The sequence below is a fragment of the Nerophis lumbriciformis genome, linkage group LG11 (genome assembly GCF_033978685.3).
Source record: "Nerophis lumbriciformis linkage group LG11, RoL_Nlum_v2.1, whole genome shotgun sequence".
NCBI lineage: Eukaryota > Metazoa > Chordata > Actinopteri > Syngnathiformes > Syngnathidae > Nerophis > Nerophis lumbriciformis.
The window spans coordinates 39,679,591-39,694,258 of NC_084558.2; the positions used below are offsets into that span (position 1 = coordinate 39,679,591).

Genomic DNA, 14,668 nt, shown 5'->3' on the forward strand with positions numbered 1-14,668 from the left:
AGCGCTAATGAGGGTATTATGAGGGCCCGGCGAACAAAAGCGCACAATTAGACGCCGCGTTTGTGTTCCTTCCTCTCTCGTTGTTAACCTATGGACTAGTACACTTTTCTGACAACAACAGCGCCAAGTTCACTGAGTGGAATGTTTGCAGGTCCCTCAAGCTCGAGACCGATCACTCGTCTTTGCTCCGACTTGCCAGTGAGCTCTTTGTGGCAGACAGGCGGGTAATTGTCGGGACTGTAACCCGAGCCGGTTTTAATCATTTTGTATCACTGGGGTTATGTAAACCTCCCCCCCCCCAACCCCCGAGCGGGACAAGCTGTGGGTGGGAGTCTCTGGAAAAGACATTGAACGCCTCATGCGAGTGATTTTTGAATGGAAGGTTGTTGTGTGCTGCCAAGACCCTTGAGGGCTCGTGTAAATAAACTTAGCTTGACAGGACAGCTGCACACAAGACACAACTCGGGACTTAAAACGGGATACAAATGATTTACCAGCCATCCCATGTCATCGTTTATGGTCTTATTTAGACATTTGGCAGTATTGCTTTCATCTTTTTTACACACAAAATCCAATAAAGTGGACCCTTTAGAACCAGAAAGTTTGAACAAAAATGTGTAAAACCCATGACGTCAATGAAAACATCAACTTTACAGGACAGCTGTGCTTAAAGACACACTTTAGGACTTAAAAATGATGGTCCAGTCATCAAATGTTGTTACTCGTGTTATCATGTGGACTTTTTACATTCTCGCGTTCATTGTTTTGCAGAAAAAGTCAAATAAAGTGGACCCGCAGAACCAGAAATGTTTGATAAAAATGTCTAAAATTCTAAAAAGAGTCCAGAAGCTAGACGAAAAACCTTTGTTTGATGGGATAAAGACTCAATTTAGGACATAAAACAGATAAAAGTGATTTACCAGTCATCATATTATGTTAGGTATGTTATAATTTAGACATTTTATTATATTACTTTTGTCTTATTGCGGAAAAATTCAAACAAAGTGAACCCGCAGAACCAGATATTTTTGATAAAAATGTCTTTTTGCAGAAAAAGTCAACAAAGCGGATTCGCAGATCCGGAAAATTTTAAGAAAACGGTCTAAAATTCCAAAAAATAATCCAGAACCTAAAGAAAAACCTTAGCTAAATGGGATAAAGACACAACATAAAGTTGACACACAGAACCAGAATTTTCTTTATAAAAATGTCTCAAATTCAAAAAAAGAGTCCAGAACCTAGACGAAAAACCTTCGTTTGATGGGGTAAAGACTCAATTTAGGACATAAAACAGATAAAAGTGATTTACCAGTCATCATATTATGTTACGTATGGTATAATTTAGACATTTTGTTATATTGCTTTTATCTTATTGTGGAAAAAGTCAAACAAAGTGGACCTGCAGAACGAGAAATGTTTGATAAAATTGTCAACAATTCTAAAACGAGTCCAGAACCTAGATGAAAAACCTTCGTTTGATGGGATAAAGACTCAATTTAGGACATAAATCAGATAAAAGTGATTTATCAGTCATCATATTATGTTACGTATGGTATAATTGAGACATTTTGTTAAATTACTTTTGTCTTATTGTGGAAAAAGTCAAACAAAGTGAACCCGCAGAGCCAGATATTTTTTATAAAAATTTATTTTTGCAGAAAAAGTCAACAAAGCGGATTCGCAGATCCGGAAAATTTTAAGAAAAAGGTCTAAAATTCCAAAAAATAATCCAGTACCTAAAGAAAACCCTTAGCTAAATAGGTTAAAGACATGATTTAGCACATAAAACAGATACAAATGATTTACCAGTCATCCCATGTCATCGTTTATGGTCTTATTTAGACATTTGACATTATTGCTTTCATCTTTTTTACAGACAAAATCCAATAAAGTGGACCCTTTAGAACCAGAAAGTTTGAACAAAAATGTGTAAAACCCATGACGTCAATGAAAACATCAACTTTACAGGACAGCTGTGCTAAAGACACACTTTAGGACTTAAAAATGATGGTCCAGTCATCAAATGTTGTTATTCGTGTTATCATGTGGACATTTTACATTCTCGCGTTCATTGTTTTGCAGAAAAAGTTAAATAAAGTGGACCCGCAGAACCAGAAATGTTTGATAAAAATGTCTAAAATTCTAAAAAGAGTCCAGAAGCTAGACGAAAAACCTTCGTTTGATGGGATAAAGACTCAATTTAGGACATAAAACAGATAAAAGTGATTTACCAGTCATCATATTATGTTACGTATGTTATAATTTAGACATTTTGTAATATTGCTTTTGTCTTATTGCGGAAAAAGTCAAACAAAGTGAACCCGCAGAACCAGACATTTTTGATAAAATGTCTAAAATTCTAAAAAGACTACAGAACCTAGACGGACACCTTTGCTTGATGGGATAAAACTTAATTTAGGATATAAAACGGATAAAAATTATTTACCAGTCATCATATTATGTTACTTATGTTATCATTTAGACATTTTGGAATATTGCTTTGATCTAATTGCGGAAAAAGTCAAAGTGGACTCGCAAAACCATAACATTTTAACAAAAATTCCAAAAAGAATCCAGAATCAAAACGAAAACCGTATTATCATGCATTGTTACCTGTGTTTTCATTTAGACATTTTGCTTTATTGAATTCATCTTTTTGCACAAAAAGTCAACAAAGCGGATTCGCAGATCCAGAAAATTTTAAGAAAAATGTCTAAAATTCCAAAAATAATCCAAAACCTAAACAAAACCCTTAGCTTCATGGGATAAAGACTTCTATGTTGTTTTCATATTATTTAAACATTTTGCATCATTTCTTTATTCTTCCTAAAAGAAAGTCCAATATAGTGGACCTGCAGAACCATAAGGAAATTGTGAAAATGTCTAAACTTGAACTTGCACAAAAATGTTAACTTTTAGGACTTAAACAGTTTCAAAAATTGATTTACCAGTCATTGTAGGTCATCATTAATGTTCTTATTTAGACATTTGGCATTATTGCTGTCATCTTTTGGAAGGAAAAGTCCAACAAAGTGGAACAATAGAACTGGAAATGTTTTAACAAAAATGCCAAAAGTTAAACAAGAACATACACGCAAACATTAGCTTTGCATGACAGCTGTGCGAAAGACACAATTTAGGACTTAAAACGAATAAAAATGATGGCCCAGTCATCTTATGTTGTTACTCATGTTATCATTTGGACATTTTACATTCTTGCTTTCATTATTTCGCAGAAAAAGTCAAATAAAGTGGACCCGCAGAACCAGAATGTTTTCATAAAAATGTCTAAAATTCCCAAGAAGAATCCAGAACCTCGACGAAAACATTTTCTTGATGTGATAAAGACATCATTTAGGACATAAAACAGATCAAAATGATTTACCAGTCATCCCATGTCATCATTTATGTTCTTATTTAGACATTTGGCATTATTGCTTTCATCTTTTTACCGACAAAAAGTCCAATTAAGTGGACCCTTTAGAACCAGAAAGTTTTAACAAAAAATATGTAAAAGTCGAACAAGAAAACCCATGACCTAAATGAAAACATTTTACATTCTTGCTTTCATTGTTTTGCAGAAAAAGTCAAATAAAGTGTTGCCGGAGAACCAGAAAATTTTGATAAAATGTCTAAAATTCTAAAAAGACTCCAGAAACTAGATGAAAAACTTTGCTCGATGGGATAAAGACACAATTTAGGATATAAAACGGAAAACAAATGATCATGTTACTTATGTTATCATTTAGACATTTTATAATATTGCTTTTATAATATTGCTTTTATAATATTGCTTTTATCTTATTGCGGAAAAAGTCAAATAAAGTGGACTCGCAAAACCATAACATTTGAACAAAAATGTCTAAAATTCCAAAAATAATCCAGAATCAAAATGAAAACCGTAGCTTGATGGGATAAAGACACAATTTGAGACTTAATCAGATAAAAAAAATGATGGACCCGTCATCGTGCATTTAGACATTTTGCATCATTGAATTAATCTTTTTGCAGAAAAAGTTTACAAAGTGGATTCGCAGATCCAGAAATGTTAAGAAAAGAATTTAAAGAAAAACCTTAGCTTAATGGGATAAAGACACAATTTAGTACTTAAAACGAATAAAAAATGATGTTCCAAGTATCCTATGTTGTTACTCATGTTATCATTTGGACATTTTACATTCTTGCGTTCATTGTTTCACAGAAAAAGTCAAATAAATTAGACCCGCAGAACCAGAATTTTTTTATAAAAATGTCTAAAATTCAAAAAAACAAATCCAGAACCTAGACGAAAACATTTTCTTGATGTGATAAAGACATCATTTAGGACATCAAACAGATAACAATTATTTACCAGTCATCCTTTGTCATCATTTATGTTCTTATTTAGACATTTGGCATTATTACTTTCATCTTTTTACAGGAAAAAAAAATTCCAATAAAGTGGACCCTTTAGAACCATAAAGTTTGAACAAAAATGGGGAAAACTCGCTGCCGTAAACAAAAACATTAGCTTTACATCGCTAAAGACACATTTTAGGACTTAAAATGAATAAAAATGATGGATCAGTTACTCTTGTTATCATTTAGACATTTTTGAAATATTGCATTTATCTTTTTGCGGAAAAAGTCAAAGCGGACTCTCAAAACCTCAAAATTTTAACAAAAATGTCTAAAATTCCAAAAATAATCCAGAATCAAAATAAAAACCGTAGCTTGATGGGATAAAGACACAATTTGAGACTTAATCAGATAAAAAACAAATGATGGACCCGTCATCGTGCATTTAGACATTTTGCATCATTGAATTCATCTTTTTGCAGAAAAAGTTAACAAAGTGGTTTCGCAGATCCAGAAAATGTTAAGAAAAATGTCTAAATATCCAAAAATAATCCAGAATTTAAAGAAAACCTTAGCTTAATGCGATAAAGACACAATTTAGTACTTAAAACGAATAAAAATAATGTTCCAAGTATCCTATGTTGTTACTCATGTTATCATTTGGACATTTTACATTCTTGCGTTCATTGTTTCACAGAAAAAGTCAAATAAATTAGACCCGCAGAACCAGAATTTTTTTATAAAAATGTCTAAAATTCAAAAAAACAAATCCAGAACCTAAACGAAAACTTTTGCTTGATGTGATAAAGACATCATTTAGGACATAAAACAGATAAAACATTATTTACCAGTCATCCCATGTCATCATTTATGTTCTTATTTAGACATTTGGCATTATTACTTTCATCTTTTTACAGGAAAAAAAAATTCCAATAAAGTGGACCCTTTAGAACCAGAAAGTTTGAACAAAAATGGGGAAAAGTCGCTGCCGTAAACAAAAACATTAGCTTTACAGCGCTTAAGACACATTTTAGGACTTAAAATGAATAAAAATGATAGATCAGTTACTCTTGATATCATTTAAACATTTTTGAAATACTGCATTTATCTTTTTGCGGAAAAAGTGAAAGTGGACTATCAAAACCTCAAAATTTTAACAAAAATGTCTAAAATTCCAAAAAGAATCCAGAATCAAAACAAAGACCTTAGCTTGGTGGATAAAGACACAATTTAAGACTTAAAGGGGAACATTATCACAATTTCAGAAAGGTTAAAACCATTAAAAATCAGTTCCCAGTGGCTTATTTTATTTTTCGAAGTTCAAAATTTTACCCATCACGCAATATCCCTAAAAAAAGCTTCAAAGTGCCTGATTTTAACCATCGTTATATACACCCGTCCATTTTCCTGTGACGTCACACAGTGAAGCCAACACAAACAAACATGGCGCATAGAACAGCAAGCTATAGCGACATTAGCTCGGATTCAGACTCGGATTTCAGCGGCTTAAGCGATTCAACAGATTACGCATGTATTGAAACGGATGGTTGTAGTGTGGAGGCAGGTAGCAAAAACGAAATTGAAGAAGAAACTGAAGCTATTGAGCCATATCGGTTTGAACCGTATGCAAGCGAAACCGACGAAAACGACACGACAGCCAGCGACACGGGAGAAAGCGAGGACGAATTCGGCGATCGGCTTCTAACCAACGATTGGTATGTGTTTGTTTGGCATTAAAGGAAACTAACAACTATGAACTAGGTTTACAGCATATGAAATACATTTGGCAACAACATGCACTTTGAGAGTGCAGACAGCCCAGTTTTCATCAATTAATATATTCTGTAGACATACCCTCATCCGCGCTCTTTTCCTGAAAGCTGATCTGTCCAGTTTTGGAGTTGATGTCAGCAGGCCAGGGAAGCTAGGGTCGATAGGGGGTTTAGCTCGCTCGTCTGCGGGAACAAACTGCCGCCATTGCTTGCCGTGCTACCGAGGCCCTTTGTCCCTGAATTGCTCACACACTCCGGCAGATTCAATGGGGGTCTGGCGGCAGATTTCTTTGACTTTATCGTTGGAAATGCATCTGTTTTGAGTGTCGCAGGATATCCACACATTCTTGCCATCTCTGTCGTACCATAGCTTTCGTCGGTAAAGTGTGCGGAACAAACGTCCAATTTCTTGCCACTTTCGCATCTTTGGGCCACTGGTGCAACTTGAATCCGTCCCTGTTCGTGTTGTTACACCCTCCGACAACACACCGACGAGGCATGATGTCTCCAAGGTACGGAAAACAGTAGAAAAAACGGAAAATAACAGAGCTGATTTGACTCTGTGTTTGAGAAAATGGCGGATTGCTTCCCGATGTGACGTCACAACTCCGAGAGCGAATAATAGAAAGGCGTTTAATTCGCCAAAATTCACCCATTTAGAGTTCGGAAATCGGTTAAAAAAATATATGGTCTTTTTTCTGCAACATCAAGGTATATATTGACGCTTACATAGGTCTGGTGATAATGTTCCCCTTTAAAACCTAGAACCACGTATCTAAGGGCGAAATGATCGTACAAATACGATAATTAACGTTAGTTTGTATCATTTGGTCATGGCGGACGTGACAGAAACAAGAGAAGACGTTAACAGCAAGAGATAATTGTGTTGATTTAAGATGATTGTGTGTTTTTCCCCTCGACATTTTGTGGTAAATTGTGTGTTTTATCCTTGCAGTACGACAACACAAATGTGTTTCAATTACGTCTAAGAAGCCTTTTTTTTTTGTCTTCCTCGTGTTCTTTTTATCCACATGTCAGTCTTTTGTCTCCTGCAAATTCTTTTAAAGTGGCGATGTTGTTTGAAGATTGTGTGTGTGTGTGTGTGTGTGTGTGTGTGTGTGTGTGTGTGTGTGTGTGTGTGTGTGTGTGTGTGTGTGTGTGTGTGTGTGTGTGTGTGTGTGTGTGTGTGTGTGTGTGTGTGTGTGTGTGTGTGTGTTCTGACATAAGTTGCTGATTTAGTGTCACTCTACACCTCCACACTTTGTCGTCGGGACCACTTTTTTTTCTTCTAAGCCCCACCTCACTGTCCCGGCTTCGCCTTTTGAAGTGCAGCAATAAGAATGGAAACAAAGCATTTTACTTGTGTTGTTTTGTCGAATCCACTAAGGTCTTCTTTGCACGGTAGCCATATTTGTACATTTTACTCATGCTAATTATCTTATTATGCTAATCATTTTGTCGTGAAGTCGGGTCCCCTCTGGCTCTCGCAATTTGTCGTTAAAAACACTTTTATTGCGCTAATGGAAGGGTAACAAAGCACACAATATGTTATCCTTTTTTGATCCTATACAAACCCCGAAAACCAGTGAAGTTGGCACGTTGTGTAAATGGTAAATAAAAACAAAATACAATGATTTGCTAATCCTTTTCAACGTATATTCAATTGAATAGACTGCAAATGTTCGAACTGGAAAACTTTATTTTTTGCAAATATTAGCTCATTTGGAATTTGATGCCTGCAGCATGTTTCAAAAAAGCTGGCACGAGTGGCAAAAAAGACTGAGAAAGTTGAGGAATGGTCATCAAACACTTATTTGGAACATCCCACAGGTGAACAGGCTAATTGGGAACAGATGGGTGCCATGATTGGGTATAAAAGCAGCTTCCATGAAATGCTCAGTCATTCACAAACAAGGATGGGGCGAGGGTCACCACTTTGTCAACAAATGCGTGAGCAAATTGTCCAACAGTTTAAGAACAACATTTCTCAACCAGCTATTGCAAGGAATTTAGGGATTTCACCATCTAGGGTCTGTAATATCATCAAAAGGTTCAGAGAATCTGGAGAAATCACTGCATGTAAGCAATGATATTACGGACCTTCGATCCCTCAGGCGGTACTGCAGCAAAAAGTGCATCTGTGTGTAAAGGATATCACCACATGGGCTGAGGAACACTTCAGAAAACCACTGTCAGTAACTACAGTTAGTTGCTACATCTGTAAGTGCAAGTTAAAACTCTACTATGCAAAGCGAAAGCCATTTATCAACAACACCCAGAAACGCAGCCGGCTTCGCTGGGCCCGAGATCATCTAAGATGGACTGATGCAAAGTGGAAAAGTGTTCCGTGGTCTGACGAGTCCACATTTCAAATTGTTTTTGGAAACTGTGGACGTCGTGTCCTCCGGAACAAAGAGGAAAAGAACCATCCGGATTGTTATAGGCGCAAAGTTGAAAAGCCAGCATCTGTGATGGTATGGGGTTGTATTAGTGCCCAAGGCACGGGTAACTTACACATCTGTGAAGGCGCCATTAATGCTGAAAGGTACATACAGGTTTTGGAGCAACATATGTTGCCATCCAAGCAACGTTACCATGGACGCCCCTGCTTATTTCAGCAAGACAATGCCAAGCCACGTGTTACATCAACGTGGCTTTGTAGTAAAAGAGTGCGGGTACTAGACTGGCCTGCCTGTAGTCCAGACCTGTCTCCCTTTGAAAATGTGTGGCGCATTACAATGCCTTAAATACCACAACAGAGACCCCCGGACTGTTGAACAACTTAAGCTGTACATCAAGCAAGAATGGGAAATAATTCCACCTGAAAAGCTTCAAAAATGTGTCTCCTCAGTTCCCAAACGTTTACTGAGTGTTGTTAAAAGGAAAGGCTGTGTAACACAGTGGTAAAAATGCCCCTGTGCCAACTTTTTTGCAATGTGTTGCTGCCATTAAATTCTAAATTAATGGTTATTTGCAACAAAACAAAAAAAAGTTTCTCAGTTCAAACATTAAGTATCTTGTTTTTGCAGTCTATTCAATTGAATATATGTTGAAAAGGATTTGCAAATCATTGTATTCTGTTTTTATTTACCATTTACACAACGTGCCAACTTCACTGGTTTTGGGTTTTGTATTTTTTACCTAAAATCTACTATTAACTAAAATAGTGTTTCATTGTTTTTTTTTCAGTTGTTTGTTCCCTGCATGTTTGTCTAATTATGTAGCATACTCGTGCTATGAGTCTGGATCGCTTTCTTCTAATTTGTGACCAACGAGGCAAGGCTAGCAAATTAACGAAGTATAAAATCAAAGTGCGGGCTAGTAGTGTGAAAAAAAACTGCGTTAAATATAACGTAAACGCCAGAGTTTGAATGTTAATTAGTGATTTATTTATTTTTTCTGTGTATCCTGATCGCAGGTGACAAGGTGACCATGTTCCCTGTTTTGGACATCGACCAGAACGATATCGTGGACACCAACGGTGCTGGAGACGCCTTTGTTGGAGGTATGTACGCTCTATACTGCTTGTAGATAGATGGATGGATAGATGGATAGATAGATAGATAGATAGATGGATAGAGAGATGGATGGATGGATGGATGGGTAGATGGATAGATGGATAGATAGATAGATAGATAGATAGATAGATAGATAGATAGATAGATGGATGGATGGATGGATGGATGGATGGATGGATGGATGGATGGATGGATGGATAGATAGATAGATAGTACTTTATTGATTCCTTCAGGAGAGTTCCCTCAGGAAAATTAAAATTAAAATTCCAGCAGCAGTGTACAGAATTGAAATCGAATTTAAAAAGTAAATAATTGGGGTATAAATGGAAACAAAATAGAAAAATATTACAATAAGAATAAAAATGTTTAGAGTGTCCGCCCTGAGATCGGTAGGTTGTGAGTTCAAACCCCGGCCGAGTCATACCAAAGACTATAATAATGAGAGCCATTACCTCCCTGCTTGGCACTCAGCATCAAGGGTTGGAATTGGGGGTTAAATCACCAAAAATGATTCCCGGGCGCGGCCACCGCTGCTGCTCACTGCTCCCCTCACCTCCCCTCAGGGTGATGGGTCAAATGCAGAGAATAATTTCGCCACACCGAGTGTGTGTGTGACTATCATTGGTACTTTAACTTTTTTGTTCACGATAATAATTAGCACTATGGTTTTCTGATAGAGTACCAGGATATAAATCACATCACAACTCTGCGATAAAAATAAGATACGACGTACTGTCGCTGTTCAATAAAAATTGCTTATTTTCAAATTATTTGTCAGCGTCACACTATCCCGATATTTGTCATTATGTCTTATGTTTTTATGTGTTATTATGAATTTGCACTAAATTAGTTTTGCGTACAATTTCGTTGTACAATGACAATAAAGATCTATTCTATTCTATTCTATTATATCCCGATATTTGACCCTCTATGTCAGTATTATTGCAATATAGTGATCATAATAAAATATCGTCCCAAATCTTCCAAGTTTGCGGAGTTACCGTATTTTTCGGAGTATAAGTCGCACCGGCCGAAAATGCATAATAAAGAAGGTAAAAAACATATATAAGTCGCACTGGAGTATAAGTCGCATTTTTTGGGGGGAAATTTATTTGATAAAAGCCAACACCAAGAATAGAAATTTGAAAGGCAATTTAAAATAAATAAAGAATGAATAAGTGTACGTTATATGAGGCATAAATAACCAAGTGAGAACGTGCCTGGTATGTTAACGTAACATATTATGGTAAGAGTCATTCAAATAACTATAACATATAGAACATGCTATACGTTTACCAAACAATCTGTCACTCCTAATCGCTAAATCCCATGAAATCTTATACGTCTAGTCTCTTACGTGAATGAGATAAATAATATTATTTGATATTTTACGGTAATGTGTTAATAATTTCACACATAAGTCGCTCCTGAGTATAAGTCGCACCCCCGCCGGCCAAACTATGACAAAAACTGCGACTTATAGTCCGAAAAATACGATAATTGTCTTTACCTCAAAAACAAATAAGTACATGTTTTAGTTGTTTTTGAGAGTAAAAAAATTTGAAATACAGAAAACAACGGCATGCTTTTCATTGGACAACATGCTCAAATGTTTTTCTTTATTGTTGACGTAAACACCGTATCGTTTGACAACGCCACCTCCACGAACCATAAAGTATCGACCCGTATCAGATATGTATTTTCTAGGGCAGGGGTCGGCAACCCAAAATGTTGAAAGAGCCATATTGGACCAAAAATACAAAAACAAATCTGTCTGGAGCCGCAAAAAATTAAAAGCCATATTACATACAGATAGTGTGTCATGAGATATAAATTGAATTAAGAGGACTTAAAGGAAACTAAATGACCTCAAATATACCTCCAAATGAATGTACATATAGCTGGCCTAAATAGCATGTTAGCATCGATTAGCTTGCAGTCATGCAGTGACCAAATATGTCTGATTAGCACTCCACACAAGTCAATAACATCAACAAAACTCACCTCTGTGGAAAGTTTGGTGGACAAAATGAGACAGAAAAAGAAGTGGCATAAAACACGTCCTATAAAGTCGGAGAAAGTTATACATGTAAACAAACTACGGTGAGTTCAAGGACCGCCAAAATTAGTAGGACAAAACGGCGCTCGCCAAATACTCGAATCAGTGAAGCATGTTTAATATAAACAGTGTGCTTTGTAACAATTAGGGAGGCTTGTGTCATGTTTGTCCTCCTACAGAAACCATATTAAAAGAAAAAATAGATTTTTTTCCCCTCATCTTTTTCCATTTTTCATACATTTTTTAAAAAGCTCCAGAGAGCCACTAGGGCGGCGCTAAAGAGCCGCATGCGGCTCTAGAGCCGCGGGTTGCCGACCCCTGTTCTAGGGGGTGTAACGGTACACAAAAATTTCGGTTCGGTGCGTACCTCGGTTTAGAGGTCACGGTTCGGTTAATTTTCGGTACAGTAAGAAAACAACAAAAAATACATTTTTGGGTTATTTATTTACCAAATTTGCAAAATCTTCCACCAAAAATATTTTTCTTAGTGGAATATTTAATGTGAAGTAATCTGAACCTTGGATAGGTCAATAATTCATAATAACATTGATTTTGATTCAATATTATGTTTTGAGCAATGACAGTTGGAAAGACAAAAAAAACAGCTTTGTTTTATTAGTCAACATTGCAACTTTTTCTAAATTACATTTAACCTTTAAGCTTTTTTATTTCACTTTTGTTATGTTTTTGTTCATTTTAATAGTATTTTTAGAATGTGACTTTAAAACATTAGCTGTGGGCCGCAAATGGCCTCCGGGGCACACTTTTGACACCCCTGCTATAGATAATGAAAAATTAAATGTGATAAATGTATGGATAAAAAGCAGAGCCTGGCGACGCATGCGCGTTTATCATAACTCTCTCTCTCTCTCTCTCTCTCTGTCTCTGCCCCTCCCTCACGAATGCTGCTGCACGCACAATTTGTTTTGTTTTTAACCCCTTCTTAACCCTGAACGTACATTGAAAATACACGCAACCCTAACTCAAAATGCCGGACATTTGAGGCATTTAAGAAACTCCGCCCTGACAGCCTCGCAAAAGAGGACATGTCCGGTGAAAAGACGTATGGTCAGTCTATCCTAGCCCATACTTGCCAACCCTCCTGAATTTTCCGGGAGACTCCCAAAATTCAGCGCCTCTCCCGAAAACCTCCCGGGACAAATATTCTCCCGATAATCTCCCGATTTTCAGCCGGAGCTGGAAGCCACGCCCCCTCCAGCTCCATGCGGACCTGAGTGAGGACAGCCTTTTTTCATGACGGGAGGACAACAGGGTGACAAGAACTAAATCATCCAGACTAGAGATAAATTGTGTTATGTTTATCTTACCTAAAAATAAATATATTTAATAATTTCCACAAAAAAAACAACTAAATACATGTTTACTTTATTTTGCTAAAAACATCAAAATTAATTGTATTTTTATTTGTATTTTTTCCTGACTCCTTATTACATCCAGCCATAGAATTATACATTAAAATAAACATATTTGAAATAATTGATTTTAAATTATCATAATAATTCATTTAAAATGACCATATTTAATTATTAAAATAATTGCTTGTTTATCAACAACTTTAGCATTTTATTCATTACATTTTGAAACTCTCAGAAGCCAAATTATGTTATATTCCTTAATATTTATTTATGCAAGTTTGAAGTATCAATTATCTAAACACAGTTTTGTTTGCATATTTTCAGGATGGAGATATCTATATATATATATATATATATATATATATATATATATATATACTGTATATGTATGAAATACTTGACTTGGTGAATTCTAGCTGTCAATATACTCCTCCCCTCTTAACCACGCCCCCAACCACGCCCCGCCCCACCCCCGACCACGCCCCCCACCCCCTCCTCCCGAAATCGGAGGTCTCAAGGTTGGCAAGTATGTCCAAGCCCGTTAGCTGCTAGCATGCCGTGTGTTGTGCCTCGGTGTGCATTGTTTACACGACGTGCGGTACGCTACTTAATATGTCCGTGTGGAAACTCGTTCGGTACACCTTTAAACCGAACCGACACCCCCGTACCGAAACGGATCAATACAAATACACGTACCGTTACACCCCTAGTATCTTCACAAACAGCTGTACAATACGTCACTTTATCGATATTTTGTAGTTCGTAGTTTATGCAATCACAATGTTTTACTGTTTTTGGAGGCGCTCCAAGCTTGGAATAATGTTTAACGTAGTTCTCCCACCATTCTTGTTACCCAGGGTTCCTGTCTGCGTTGGTCCAGGAGCATCCGCTGGAGGAGTGCATCCGAGCGGGACACTACGCCGCTAACGTCATCATCAGACGAGTGGGATGCACCTTCCCGGAGAAGCCCGACTTTCACTAGATCCACCGCATAGCGTGATCGCGTACATGTCCGCGTCAGGATTTTATGTTTTTCTACGACACGATGACCACAAGGGGGCAAAATAAACAACTTTCTGTACGATCATCAGCTTTTTACCGCAGCCTTCATCTGACTTTATTTCAACTGTTTGTATCTTCTTAGCAATTAAAATTCAACTGGCTCATATCAAACAGTTAATAAAGCTAAATTTTTCAATCCGATATTTTTTGTTCGCAGATCACAGCTCACAATTTTATTTGGATCGTGTTAAAATTTTGTATGGTTCTAACTGTACTTGAGATCTCAACATGGACTGTCTTTATTCCCGAGTTTGATTACCGTATTTTTCAGACTATAAGGCGCACTTAAAATCCTTTCATTTTCTCAAAACTCGACAGTGCGCCTTATAACCCGGTACGGTCTAATGTACGGCATAATTCTGGTTGTGCTTACTGACCTCGAAGCAATTTTATTTGGTACATGGTGCAATGATAAGTGTGACCAGTAGATGGCAGTCACACATAAGAGATATGTGCAGACTGCAATATGATGACAGTAAACAACACCAAAACTTTAAATGTTCCATTGAGAATATAGAACATTACACACGGCGCTCAAAAATC

The 14,668-nt window shown here is 36.8% G+C and overlaps 1 protein-coding gene across 2 annotated transcripts in view; it reads left to right on the plus strand.

Moving 5' to 3' along the window:
* LOC133610400 (adenosine kinase-like) overlaps nt 1-14,266 on the plus strand; it is a 310,119-nt gene extending 295,853 nt beyond the window's left edge. For both annotated transcript variants that reach the window (XM_061966612.2, XM_061966613.2), the window contains exons 10-11: nt 9,529-9,615; nt 13,921-14,266. In XM_061966612.2, coding sequence (XP_061822596.2) covers nt 9,529-9,615; nt 13,921-14,045 — 212 coding nt within the window. In that variant the 3' untranslated portion in view covers nt 14,046-14,266. The remainder of the gene's footprint in view (nt 1-9,528; nt 9,616-13,920) is intronic.
* The last annotated feature ends 402 nt before the right edge of the window (nt 14,267-14,668 follow it).